This window comes from Nannobrachium achirus (genome assembly GCF_963921795.1).
Source record: "Nannobrachium achirus genome assembly, chromosome: 4".
Taxonomy (NCBI): domain Eukaryota; kingdom Metazoa; phylum Chordata; class Actinopteri; order Myctophiformes; family Myctophidae; genus Nannobrachium; species Nannobrachium achirus.
In genome coordinates, this window is record NC_137813.1 from 31,793,293 (window position 1) to 31,807,287 (window position 13,995).

General features: G+C 47.9%; 1 protein-coding gene across 1 annotated transcript in view; it reads left to right on the forward strand.

Moving 5' to 3' along the window:
* caskin1 (CASK interacting protein 1) overlaps window positions 1-13,995 on the forward strand; it is a gene marked incomplete at its 5' end in the record, with an annotated part of 152,900 nt that overhangs the window by 137,537 nt on the left and 1,368 nt on the right. The window contains 9 exons of the mRNA XM_080724917.1: window positions 197-307; window positions 5,624-5,725; window positions 7,547-7,685; window positions 7,919-8,062; window positions 8,342-8,821; window positions 9,023-9,744; window positions 10,674-10,997; window positions 12,310-12,964; window positions 13,282-13,819. Of these exons, the coding sequence (XP_080581043.1) occupies window positions 197-307; window positions 5,624-5,725; window positions 7,547-7,685; window positions 7,919-8,062; window positions 8,342-8,821; window positions 9,023-9,744; window positions 10,674-10,997; window positions 12,310-12,964; window positions 13,282-13,819 (3,215 nt within the window). The remainder of the gene's footprint in view (window positions 1-196; window positions 308-5,623; window positions 5,726-7,546; window positions 7,686-7,918; window positions 8,063-8,341; window positions 8,822-9,022; window positions 9,745-10,673; window positions 10,998-12,309; window positions 12,965-13,281; window positions 13,820-13,995) is intronic.

Consider the following 13,995-nt stretch of genomic DNA (forward strand, 5'->3'; position numbering starts at 1 on the left):
CCTCCAGGGATGTTATAATGAAGAGAAAGTTTGAAGTAAACGAACAGTGCTCTCAATCCCATGTAAACCTTTGGTAGATTTGGTTCTTAGCCCTGCATGGGGAAAGCCCCACAAGGCCCTGCTGTGGAAAAGTGGCTCATGGGCACCAGAGCCAGAGCCGGTGACAGCATGCCCCCACTTGTCTTCTCTCCCGTAGAGCTCAGAGGCTGTTGTCCAATGGCTGAGTGACTTTCAGCTGGAGGTCTACGCTCCAAACTTCGTGGGCGCTGGGTATGACTTGCCCACCATTAGCAGAATGACCCCGGAGGTAAGGCACTGAGAAACCTGACCCCCAAGTCCCTCTAAAGAACACGCCAGAGAGGTCACAGGCACCTCCAAGGACCACAATGGACAGAAGTCTGCCAGACTTCATTGTGCTGTCCTTGATGATTTCTAAGATGCATGTGACACCTTGTTGTTTTGATGAGCGTCAGACTCCTAGTCCCCTCTTCCTATGACTCCTACCTATAGCTCTGGACCATAGCATTAGAAGGAGTTCTCCTTAACACAATGTCACCGATGATCCCTCGCGCCCGCATCCTCTCGTCTGTAGTAAAATACACATTCGCCACTCACCAAAACAAAGACGGCTTTAGGGAGTTGAAAGCCTACTTTCCTTAGTGGGAACACTCTGAGCCCCCACCTCACGTCTAAAATTATTACACTTTTTGGACAGAAAAGAAAATATTTCACCGGAGGGCAAAATCTGGTCAATGGTATTTTCCATTGACAAGATCTGTAGAGGGCGCTGTGGAGTAGCTAAAACCTCTCGTAAAATATTTTCTTTTCTGGACAAAAAGTGTATTTTAGACGCGAGGTGGGGCGTTCAGAGTGTTCCCACTAAGGAAAGTAGGCTTTCAACATCTTAAAACCGTTGTTGTTTTGGTGAGTCGCAAAATTGTATTTTTTATTGGGCTATACCGCGGCTGTGAGCGCAAGGGATCATCGGTGACATAGCGTTAAGGAGAACTCCTTCTGACACTGTGGACCAGAGCTGACTCCTACCCAACCTGTGCTGGCTGATCCTTTCACCTCTCACCTCTGACCTGGTATTGAGCCATGTCACACTGTTTCCTGTCACCTGATAAAACCTCACCTCCTGCACTTCTCTGCTGGGACCTGGTCTTATCAATCATGCATCACCACTCTCAGACAACACATGGCATACTGTAGCTGTGTGGATGTACCTTCATCTTCAGAAAGGGACAATTCTAAGGCCTTTCTTTGCATGTGTTTGCATTTTTGCACGACTGTTGAAGAGTGTGGGTATCTGGAAATGGAATAATAAAGTTCACAGGACAGTAGAGAGGTTATGGCCAAAGTGTGTCCCCTCAAGACTGGCTGCCAAATTAAAATCAATAAAGGCCAAAGACAATGCATATAGTCTTAACATCGCAGCAACGACAGAGCATAGTACCTTACCATTTTCTCTATGAGTGATGGGTGATTTAGATGCCACAGTAATTACAATCAGTATTATACAAGGAAGCAGACAGTTTATGTGTCCTTTACCTATCGCTTACACCTGTCCATCACTGTGTTCTGTCACTTAACCGACCATAACTACTGTCAAAAACTAAACGCAGATCAAATTGTAAATAAATTCACTTCTACACCGACCCATTTTCTCAAACCTCAACACGGTATGCCTGAATCTATAAATACATCCTGCAGTCCACAACTGCCAACACCAGCTTACTATGTTCTAGGGAAATGGAACAACTGTAAAAAGGCCTCTTACCTCCTTATAATAACTTATACTCATAAATAAGGCACGAACACACTGTTGCTGCTTGCAGGCTTGACAACTGACAAATTGCACGATGTCAATCAATTCATCAATCAATTAAAGTTTTTACAGTGCAAAATTACAACAAATTGTCTCAAGACACTTTAAAATAGAGCAGGTCAAGACAATGCTCTACAGTCAACAGAGACCCAACGATTCCCCCATGAGCAATCGCTTGGCGACGGAGGCAAAGAAAAACTACCCTCTGACGGGAAGACACATCGAGCAGAACCTAGCTCTGGGTGGGCAGCCATCTGCCTCCACCGGTTGGATTCAGAGAGGGAGAGAAGGACACACAAATATGCACAGCAACAACAACAACAATAACAGCTATAATAACACGTACTCTATTTAATCCGAGGTATGTTAGAAGCCTCAGCCTCTGTTATGTTTGTGTCTCTGCGTTGTACATTAGTTCACACGTTAAATGAATGCATCTGGACACTCTTGTAACGCATTATCACTATACCAACGCTTCATACGGTTGCCGCTTTGCATTTGATGCGGATGCCGAGGACAACCTTTCGTGTCCCATGTTGATGAGGACGTATGAAGACCCATTCCAACTCTATCAGTATGCAACTACTACAGCACTGCCTGCCTTGTTTTTTCTTGTTTTGAATGTCCACCTTGTTTCCTTATGCGTCAGCATTACTTCATCAGTTACGTGACACGGACTACCCTGAACGTTGAAAATGTGTACACCAGTGACACCAGTATGAGAATGTGTTGTTGGCTTGTGTGTTGGCGAGTGTTATTATGTGTGTCCTTGAGTGTGCACTAGGGCTTCTGACAACCCTTACGATGATCAAAATGTTCACAAACTAAAAGCATTTTCTTGTTTTGTTTTATTAAATCTGTAATGAAAGTGTTCCAATTTCTTAAACGATGTACTAATTATATGCAAGATTGATATAAAGAGCGGCGATGAGAACACAAAAACACAGACTGACTACCAGTGGAAAGTGCTACATGATCTACCGGTAGCTCGGTGGTTTCCAAACCTTTTAGCTCAAGCCCAAATGAGGACGTTTGCCCGGGACCCAAACTAGCGAAAATAGTCTACAAGCGTTGCAAGCTTGTGTTTGCTTAAATATTGTATTTATTACAAAAGGGGATATTTACTCACAACCCATAACATTTGGTCTGCGATCCAAACATGTTTGAGAAACAGTGATCTACCCGAGCAGAATGATTCTTACTGACTGCTGACCTGCATTCTCTCATTACTTTACATCAGCTCTCCTTTCTTTGCTGTTGGTGAAGGCTGCCATCAGACCACCAGTTTTTTCTGTTGCAAGCTTTCTTTCTGTCTGTCTGTCTGTGTGTGTGCGCGCGCGTGTGTGTGTACAGTACCCATAATTTGCATCCTCCGGAGTCAAAGGAAATTGGAAGTTGTGGATGGAAGTACGGTGTCTTTGTGTCAGTATCTGACTTTGTCGCTTGTGTGTGTGTGTGTGTGTGTGTGTGTGTGTGCTGTGGCGTAGCTAGGGGTAGGAAAGTTAGACTGAGGTAAGGGGGCCCAAGGTGCCAGAGGCCCTCGAAAAGTCTGGATTAAAACTCTTTTTCCCCCAATAATAATAATTATTATTATGATGTTTATCATTTGTGTCTAAAAACTTAAAATTACTGCTGGAATAAAACCAATGAGCGATACAATTTAAATAATTGAGGGTCCCTATATTATATACTCACCCCTTACAAAGCTAAAATGGTTTCTCCTGCTTTCACGTTGTTTTGAGACCTATAGTAGCTTTGCGGTTTGTGCGTCCGCTTGCATCATGTTATGGTTGTGAAACTTAGGTGTGCTCTACAGGATAATTATGATCATCTGAAGTAAATGGAAAAGTCTTTTCATTGGCCCTGCAAACATAAGATCAACTCTCACGTTCTGTTCGCCCCACCCTCCCCCGGTCCTGACTGTAAAGCAGCTTCTTCAGCACACAACAGCATGCATTGAACAGAGACAGGGAGAGGGAGAAAAAAAAAAAAAAAAAGACTGCAAACATAAGATCAACTTTCAGGTTCTGTTCGCTCCACCCTCCCCCGGCTTCTTCCACACACAACACGCATTGAACAGAGACAGGGAGAGAGAGAAAAAAAGACGTAATGTGACATAGAGCAGCATGTTTCATTACTGTAAACTGAGAGGAGAGCTTGACTGTTTACACTCAAGGAAGCAGCTGATGTCTGTGGGTAAGCATGCAACAGAAAATCTTCTCCCCTCTTCCTTCTTCCTTCTTTATCCAACACCATTAAGCAATAAGCATGGATAACGTTTAAAGCACGCAAGTGTTTCGAACGAAACACCTGTTTGCTAAGTTCTGGAAGGAAGCACTCCCAAACTAGTGACATGATCAGTTGATCACAATCGCATCATGTTATGAATGTATGTAGGTTCCCAAATCAAAGTGAAAAATGGTTTGGTTTGTTGCAACAATGACTAGTTATCTAAAGTATGGTAATAGTGTCAAGTAGTGTGAGGATTAATGTCAGAGTGTTTGTGTTTGAGCGCCTCAGTGCGGCCGCTGCAGAGTTCATGTGCAACCTCTTCCAGAGAGATAGATGGAGACACTAGAAACTCTGCTGGAGAAACAAGACAAACTGCTGGATGTCCCTAGTAATAACAATAATTGTATAATATCCCATCATCTATCTAGTAGTCATATGATTATGTCATACAAAAATAACAATCTAGGCATCACAATATTTTTGTTTCAGTCAGTCACAGTAGGCTATTATTGTTTTGTGAACTCCCAAAATGTTTACAGGATCTTGCTGTAGATTAAACACACTGACTGACTTTGCTGTTAAAACAATGTATGTGCATACACACAGACACAGTACACACAAGAATGTCCTGTTATGCCATTCTCATATAGCCTTATATGATCTAGCCTGTTATACAGTAGATGTATTCTCAGATCATTATAGCCAACCCTTGTTTTCCATAGCTTAGCTAACTAGCCAAAGTTCTGATTGCATGCAGACTCATTTTTGCATGTAGGCTAATCATTTTCATACTTCACCCAATCTGAATAGTCCTATACTGCTTATTTTTCCTCCTATTCTATTTCCTATGTATAGCCTATATGCTTCACTCCTCATGTGCATTTGCTTGAGCACTGCTGCTATTGATTAGTGATTGTATATTCTGCACAACACCTGCACATATTTAAGCTGCTACTAAAAAATACAATGTAGTGTTTTATTGTTATACTGTTTTATATTGGCTTGCATGGGAGGCTGGGCTCAAGTCAGAGTTCTGGTGTCTCATTCACTTGCTGGTGATGATGGTGGTCTGCACTTTTTATTTCATGGGACTGTTGTGGATTATACTGTATTAATAATACAGTAGCTGTATCTGAGTGTGCATGTAATGGATGATTATGTGTAGTGATCATGGTTAGATCAAGTTAAAATTCCTGGACTTTGTTTCAAGAGCTAGCATTGTCAAATTGTTACACCAGACACTACATGTTTGTTTATATCCTGCTTAGGCTACAAGAGTAAAACTAAAAGTAGACAAAAATGGTAAATGGTGTTACAATTTGACAAATAAGGTGAACATGATTGCTGAGGCGATCACGGCTACCGTATCATTGTGAGACATGTCATTCAAACAGTAACAAAGTGTTCCCGGTTGGCCGGTTCTCCGCTTGCATGGGGGGGCCCATACAGATTTCTGGCCTAGGGGCCCAGAATTGCTAGTGACGCCCCTGTGTGTGTGTGTGTGTGTGTGTGTGATTGTGTGTGTGTGTGTGTGTGTGTGTGTGTGTGTGTGTGTGTGTGTAGGATCTCACAGCCATCGGGGTGACCAAGCCAGGCCACAGGAAGAAGATGAGCAACGAGATCAACAAGATGAGTGTTACTGAATGGCTGCCGGACCAGAAACCTGTGAGTGGAACTCCACACCCACGCAATTTTTTTTGATTTATGAATGTAAAATCATTCATGGATGGTGGCTACAGACACACATGGGTACAATAAATCACACCAGTCACACTAGGAAACCCATTAAGACCTGTTGTAACCTGTATGTCTTTTTACCTTTCAATGCGTAACAGTAGAAGGTATTTTTGGAGCGGTGAAAGCGCTCCCAATAGACAGGTATGTCCGTGGGTATGTCCGTGGCTGGCTGGGTGGGTGGGTGATTGGCTGGGTGGCTGGCTGGCCGTGTCCGTAGCCTGGCAATACCTTGAGTGGCCACACACAACACACTAGTTAAAGGAGGGGCGCTGTTTTGTGCAGGCCAGGCACACTCACCACTCACTCACAGGCACAGTTTACAGTTTAGGCATTTAGCAACACACACAGGGTATAGCTGCTCAGATTCACCGCTCCACTTCGAACCGAGGTTTGATTTTTTTAGAATCGGCCACAGGTCTAAATGGGTTCATGGTTTATTGAGCATCAGTGTATGGAAATTGGATCGGTGCTAGCTGCCAACCCTGCTGGCATTGTTCTGCTAATGTTTGGCTGTGATATACCGGACCTGTCCCTGATCTCCCGCTGAATGCTTCCAGTAGCCAAAAACCCCAACATGCAGAGCACCTGCACTGGCACAGGTACGGTAATAGAGGTCGGCTTTCTCTCCATAACTGAATGGCGAAGTGTGGCATAACTCCAGAAGGACATGCCTTGGGAGACGTCACATCCCTGCTGTCACGGACATTACGCAAGCATAGAGGTCTTCTAATAGAGCCAGATCTGTTGTCGACATCTGATGACTGTCAAAGCTCTTGTTACATCTAACATATACCATTGCAGAAGTGTTACATTATATTGTATTTCTCGATATTGATTGCTTATAATTATGTCAACACTTAAAAATAGCAAGCCATTGGAAATATGTTTTATGTTGGGGACCCATTTGTTATATGACAAAATAGAACAGTTTGTCCTGGGTTACATATTTTTAAGATTGTGGTTTGCTGCTTGAAACCCATGATTTTCATGTCTCTTTGTGTTAGCCAGGTAATCTGGGCTTTCGGCTGTACACTAAAGGTTGCCAAACCAGACTGAGCTAGCTGCCATACAACAGGGTGCTCTCAACTATGGTGTGGTAGAAGAGGAGTAACACCTTCTGATTTACACCAAACACTCTCAGCCTTAGACGGCTGTAGAGTGTTACAGTCTGAACTGAATTGGCTAGTAGCAGATCCCATGTCCTGGACGAACAGCTTGCAGCTTGGCTAGTTTTGCTTAATAGCGTCATGCTAGGTTATTAATCCACAAAAATAACATAATTGTCATTGAGCAATTATACAAAAAGAAATGTGGTTGGCCTACAGCAAGGGTGCACAAGAAATAATAGTTTCTGAAACTGATTGTGAACAGACACAGAAACACAGATACATAGACAGACAGACAGACAGACAGACAGACAGAAAGGGGCGAACACGAGATCAAGGAGAAACGGGTTGATGAAATGGAATGGTGAACAGCCGAAATGGTTGCAATCTGAGCAATGGAGCAGGAGAATAGGTTGAATGAGAAAGTGCATTTCACTGCTTACTAATTCTTGCAGTGAGAAATGTCTATTATGTTTATAGCAGCAGGAGTTGAATGCCTGAATTATTTTGCAGGTGTCACTCCATGTGTCTCCCTACTGCTCACAAAGCATAGGCCATAGTTTTTATTCAAACGTTTGTCTTGGCAGAATGTCTCTATGACTGGCCTATAATTGCTGTCTTTCCATCCCTGTCGTCACCATAGGCCAACCTTGGAGAGTGGCTGTCTGCCATTGGTCTAAGTCAGTACCACCAGGTGCTGGTGCAGAATGGTTATGAGAACATCGACTTCATCACAGACATCACCTGGGAAGACCTGCAGGAGATAGGCATCACCAAACTGGGTGAGACACTTATTTATGATGGCATTTACGGTACATCAAATATCTAAATTTTGAACCAAGCAAATTAAAAACTGTTCAGGGTGTTCATGAAAGCCTGATTAGACGATAAAATTACCAAAAGTTTAATTGAAAGTGAAATATTCCTTTAGTGTAGCCCCCACATTTGACTAAAAGCCCTGTCATATATGCTGTATGTAATGGCAACTGATTGATTGTAATGTGTGGATGCGTAGGCCACCAGAAGAAGCTGATGCTAGCAGTGAAGCGTCTGGCTGAGATGCAGCGCGGCACAGACGGACGGGGCTCCCCCAGGAAGAAGCCTCCACCAATCACACAGCAGCAGGACGTCATGTCCTTGGACAGCCCGCCACACGACGGTGAGACCACGCTGGCATTAGCTCAGCTAAATACATATTGGAAAAGATAACAATTTGAAATGTAATTATAGGATAATTGTGTTTAAAATATGCTTTTAATCATGGGATGAAATTAGATCTGTCTGCAGTAATGGACTCACACACAGTACGCCTCCATGGAATAAATAGGCTCTATGGAGAGGATGGATTATTTATTATTTACCATAACAAGCTCCTCTCACTCTATTGATCATTAGTCTGTCTGTCTGTCTCTCTCTCTCTCTCTCTCTCTTTCTCCAGAGGTCATGTCTCCTCAGATGAACACTTTCCAGGAGACTGAGTTGAGCACTGAGCAGATGCAGAGTGCCATGACCCAGCCGGGCCCAGAGGTGAAAGGCCAGCGAACCCGCAGCCTGAGCAAGGACCACGAGGAGGTGCTGCCTGGGGGTGGTGGTGGTGGTGGGGGGGTAGGACCACCTCCCAAGAAGGAGGCACGGACCATGAGACAGCAGAGCAGCCAGGGCAGCGCCTCCTCCCACCGCGGCAACACCGTCTCCTCTCAAGGCAAACTGCGCCACTCCCACTCCCAGCCGGCGCCTCCCTACACCCCGCCTCACACCCCCACCAAAACCAGGACCTCCTCTTCCTCCTCGGCCTCCTCGGTCCAGAGCGCCCCTTCCGGTTCTCCCCAGCCCAAGCCCAAGCCGCCCCCCCAGCTGGCGCAGGGCGAGAGGCCCCAGTCCCCGCGCTCACACCCCCCGCAGTCCCCCACGCACCGCGGCGCGCCACCCAACCAGCTCTCTCAGCCGCAGCCGCAGCAGCAGCCGCAGCAGCAGCCGCATCCACATCCCCAGCCACATCCCCAGCAACCCCAGCATCCCCAGCATCCCCAGCAATCCCAGCATCCTCAGCAACCCCAGCAACCCCAGCATCCCCAGCAACCCCAGCACCACCAACCCCAGCAACCACAGCCACAGACAGTGGAGGTCAGGGAGAACGCCCAGGCCCAAGGCCAGGTCGCTGTGCCTCTCCTCTGCCTTCCTCCAGAGGCTGAGCAGGACGAGGGGGAGGGGGAGGGAGGCGGGGAGCGTCCGCAGCAGAAGCGCGCCCGCAGCTTGAACCGCTACGCCGTGTCTGACGGCGAGGGCGACGACAGGGGAGACGACAGGGGAGAGAGGCGGGCGGGGGGTGGGGGAGGAGCACGGGGGTCGGCAACCATGGTCAGAGGTCAGGGGTCGGCCGCGGTCGTCGGGGCAGGAGGCGGGGGAGGAGGAGGGGGGAAGTACGCCACGGTGACGCACCGCGTCAGCCGTAGCCACTCGGTGCGCAGCCAGGACAAGAACGTCAACCGCAGCCAATCGCAGTCCTTCGCCCTGCGGCAGAAGAAGAAAGGCCCGCCCCCTCCTCCTCCCAAGCGCTCCAGCTCGGCCATCTCCACCTCCAACTCCAACCTGACGGAGGCCAACGTGCACGCCAACGCACTGGCCGCCGCCGCCGCAGCCGTCACCACCACAGGGGGGATGCTGGACGTGCCCTGCTACCACCAGCAGCGCCGCGCCAGTGACCTGGGCGTCTCCGTGGAGACGGGGTGCGTGGTGGAGACCACCAGCGTGGGGAGCGTGAGGAGCATCGCCGCCATGCTGGAGATGTCCTCCATAGGCGGCGGAGCCAAGGGCATGGCCCTGCAGAGGAACTTCCTGCAGGTAAACAAACGCACTACTGGGATATCAGTGGTTCTCAGAGTGGGGTCCCGGGGACCGCAAGGAATTAGCTAATATAATGGCATCAATATCTTGTGCCACTTCAATGGCGCACGCTACTTCGAAGTCAAAACAGCTAGGGGGCTGAGGTGACCGCTGAGTTGCTTATCACCGTGGCTCAGTGATGTCATTTTGTAGTATTCCGACTTAACTGTGTGCCAAGCACAGTGTTCATTATAGCCATGATACATACTGAATTCTTTGCCACAATTGAGACAAAAAGTTGAGAAATATATACAGTAATATCATTATGTATATTGAATGAATATACCACAGTGACTATGTGTCACTGTTACACTACATTACATTAGGGGTCGGCAACCCAAAATGTTGAAAGAGCCATATTGGACCAAAAAAACCAAAACAAATCTGTCTGGAGCCGCAAAAAATTATAAAAGCCTTATATATCGTCGTTGTCGGGTGGAAACCATGTATGTCCAAAACTTCGTTTTGTATTTATCATTTAAAAAATGAACTAAACTAGTGAAAACAGCCGATCTACAAGCACACAACGCCTCGCACCGCGAGGCGTTGTGTGCTTGTAGATCGGCTGTTTTCACTACTTTTGTGCGTCAGTCTTGTATGATGAAGCAGGGCTTTACTTTGCGAAAATAGAAAAACATACAGTGACGATAAAAAAAATCGTTAAAAAAAATATACATTTTTCCCCCCATATTTTTCCATTTTCATACATTTTTGAAAAAGCTCCAGGGAGCCACTAGGGTGGCGCTAAAGAGCCGCATGCGGCTCTAGAGCCACGGGTTGCTGACCCCCGAGTGTATTATTCTGTGTGATTCTGTGTGTCCATATCTTCAATTTCTTCTCCATATCTCCATTCCTGTCTGTGTGTGTGCGTGCGTGCGTGCTGCCAGGTGGGTAAGCCCCGTGAAGCCATCGGTCTGGACGGTGAGGTGGTCAACCGGCGTCGGACCATCAGCGGTCCCGTCTCGGAGCTGGTGGCCGCCGCCAGGAGGGACCAGCCGTCGCCCTGCCTCTCCGTGGCCCCTGCCCAGCCCGACGCCTCCTCCCCCCTGGCCACGCCCACCTCGCCGCCGCCCACCTCTAGCTCCGCCTCCTCCTCCCCCCACCCCCCCTCCTCCCCCCACCCCGGCTCAGGGGGCAGCGGCAGCTCCTCGGAGAACCTGCATTTCGCGGAGGAGGGCAGCCTGACTATCCGGCGCCAAGGGAGAGGACAGGTACATACCTATATATATGTCTGTCTGTCTGTCTGGCTGGCTGGCTTTCTGTCTGTCTACCTCACCTTCTGTCTACCTGACCTGTCCGTCTGTCTGTCTGTTAGGGGTGTCACAATGTGTCGTGCCACAATATGTCGCTTAAAGAATAAAAATAAAGTATTCATTTATTTATGCTCGTGAACGTTGGTGTGATATGGAATCAAAGCAGTAACTGAAATGTACTGTATGTAACAGAAATGTGTAACATAGATAGATACATAGATAACTACAGCACAACAGTAAACGTTACGTGGCGTCAAAACGCTAGTTAAGTCCAAACTAAAAAGCAGTTATAATTTCAAGATATGAGTAATTGAATTGGCCAGACTAGCATAGAATAAAACAGTACTTCAGAAGGTACTTCTATAAAATGAAGCATGGATTGGCACACACACATTCAGTGATGGCAATTCAGTACTTCAGGGAGACACCCCAAATATTGGTGTGCACTGCGCATGTTTCAAGAATCGCATATTGGGACATGGTCTGAAAATTATTCTCAGTCTTTTGGGATTTCTTTTGGCTTTAACCCCTGTTACTAATCATCTTGCGTGGTGCAGAAAAAATAATAATATTAAAGTATACATATACATAATATATGCATACATACATATAAACGTTTAGTTATCAGCATTGGCTATTAAATTCAAGCCTTTTGGGGAGAAATTATCATTATTATTATTATCAGATACAGATTTCACCACAGCAAACTGAAGATGTTGGGGATGGGTTTGAGAAGGTTGAGAAGCACTGCTGTATGGCAGTGGTGAGTTACTAAGTATATTTACTTAAGTACTGTACTCAAGTACAATTTTTAGGTATTTGTACTCAAGTATTTCCAATTTCCAATACTTTTACTTCTTCATTGTTGATAACTGTAAAGAAAAAAAAAAGATTCGTAAAATATTGTATCGTGACTATCGTCTCCAATCATATCTCAAATTAGTGTATTGTGACACCCCTACTATCTATCTATCTATCTATCTATCTATCTATCTATCTATCTATACTGTAAACATCTATTAATGTAATGCAGTGTACTGTAATGCAAGCTAATCTAAGTAATCTGCTTTAGCATGCCATTGCTGCTGTACTACTATGTATGCATAACATGGAAATTGTATAATTGTGTAAACATATGCATATTTGGAGTTGAGTTGTATTTATGTATTATTTATGTTCAGACATGAAGCAGTTGTCAGTGCTCTTGTGTGTTGCTATATATATGTGTGTCAACTCACCAATGCCATGAATGTATGAACTTTTCCGTTAGTGTTTATTTTGTGTTTGTCTGCAGGGCGACGGGACAGGTCAACAGGAGGACGGCGGCGGGACGAGCCCCCAGGGCGAGGAGGAAGGCGTGGCTCTGCGCGGCGACACCGTGTACACCCAGGAGGACCTGAACCGAGTGGACGCCACGGCCACCATGAAGCGCCGCCCGCTCGGCACCAAGGAGCAGCCTCAGGCCCAGCAGCACCCCAACGGCTCCCGCTTCACCCTCCAGGAGTCCAACACCGTCAAGCGGAGACCCAAGAGTCGGGACAAGGAGCCAGAGGGCTTCGCCGACATGGTCCCCACCACCAACGGCGAGCCGGCCGCTCCCGGGCAGCTCCACGACCCCTCGCAGGCCGGCGTGCCCTACCAGAACGGCACGGCCACGGTCAGACGCTCTCGGCCGCTCTCTGACGTCAGCGTCACGGAGCAGCCTCAGCCCCAGGCGCAGCCCGCAGCGCCCCTCCGCAGGGACAGCGTGGACCGCGGGGCCCCGGGGACCGCCGACGGGCCCCCGGTGAGGAAGCCTAAGCCTCCGGTCTCCCCCAAGCCGGTGCTGGCGCAGATAAAGAGACAGTGTGGGCCGCAGGTTCCCCCACACCCCGTCTCCAACAGGAGAGTCCCCCTCCCTGGGCCCGGAACTCCTGGAAGCCCAGGTAATCAAAATACCGTACCGTGTGTGCGTGTATGTGTGCGTGCATGTGTGTGGTGTGTGTGTGTGTGCGTGCGTGCAACCGTGCACTAACTATGTTTTATTAGTTTGAAGAGACCTGACCAAAACTCACAAGTATATTAAAACTAAATAGAAAAATTCAACTATTTCTTCGTCTTCCCAGGTGGAAAAGTCACATTTTAAAGATTTAAAGATATTTTTTGAATTTGGAAATAACAAAAAAAGTAGGGTTTCCCACAAACTAAGTCAAACTGCTCTATATCTCAAAGATGTCTTCTCTCCCTTTCTCCCTCTCTCCAGGGGAAGGCAAGAAGATTCCTCCTCCCGTCTCGCCCAAACCGGCACCGCCGCCCACCGCCCCCAAGCCGTCCAAACTCCTCCACACGTCCCTGACCAGCCCGCCCTCCCCCAGCCCCGCCCCCACCCCCGTGCCGCCCTGCAAGCCCTCTCAGCAGCAGCAGCAGCAGTACGGCAGACAGGCCGGCTCTCCCCCCTCCCTCCCCCCGTCCGAAGCCGCCAGCCCGTCTTCGGCCCCCAAGCCCCCCAGCCCTGCGCCGGCCGCCCAGAGCCCCCACACGCCCCAGACCCCCACCACCCCCACCACCCCCCAGACCCCGGCCACGCCAAGCCCCACCCCCCCGCCGGTCAAACCCCCCCGCTCCTCCATCGGGGGCGTGTCGGTGGACAGCGGGGGAGGAGGGGGTCCCGGCCTGCCCCCCGGCACGGGGCCGGACCTGCTGGTGGACTCACTGCTCCAGCACCAGAAGCTGGAGGAGACCAGCGCCTCACTGGCCGCCGCTCTGCAGGTTGTGGAGGACAAGATACGACTAGAGAACAAGTGAGGGACTACACACATACACACACACGCGCGCGCACACGCAGCCACACACACGCACACGCACACACACAAACGCACACACACACACACACACACACACACACACACACACACACACGCACGCACGTACGCACAAACATTTGTAGATATCAGATTTACTTTTATCAGACTTTCAT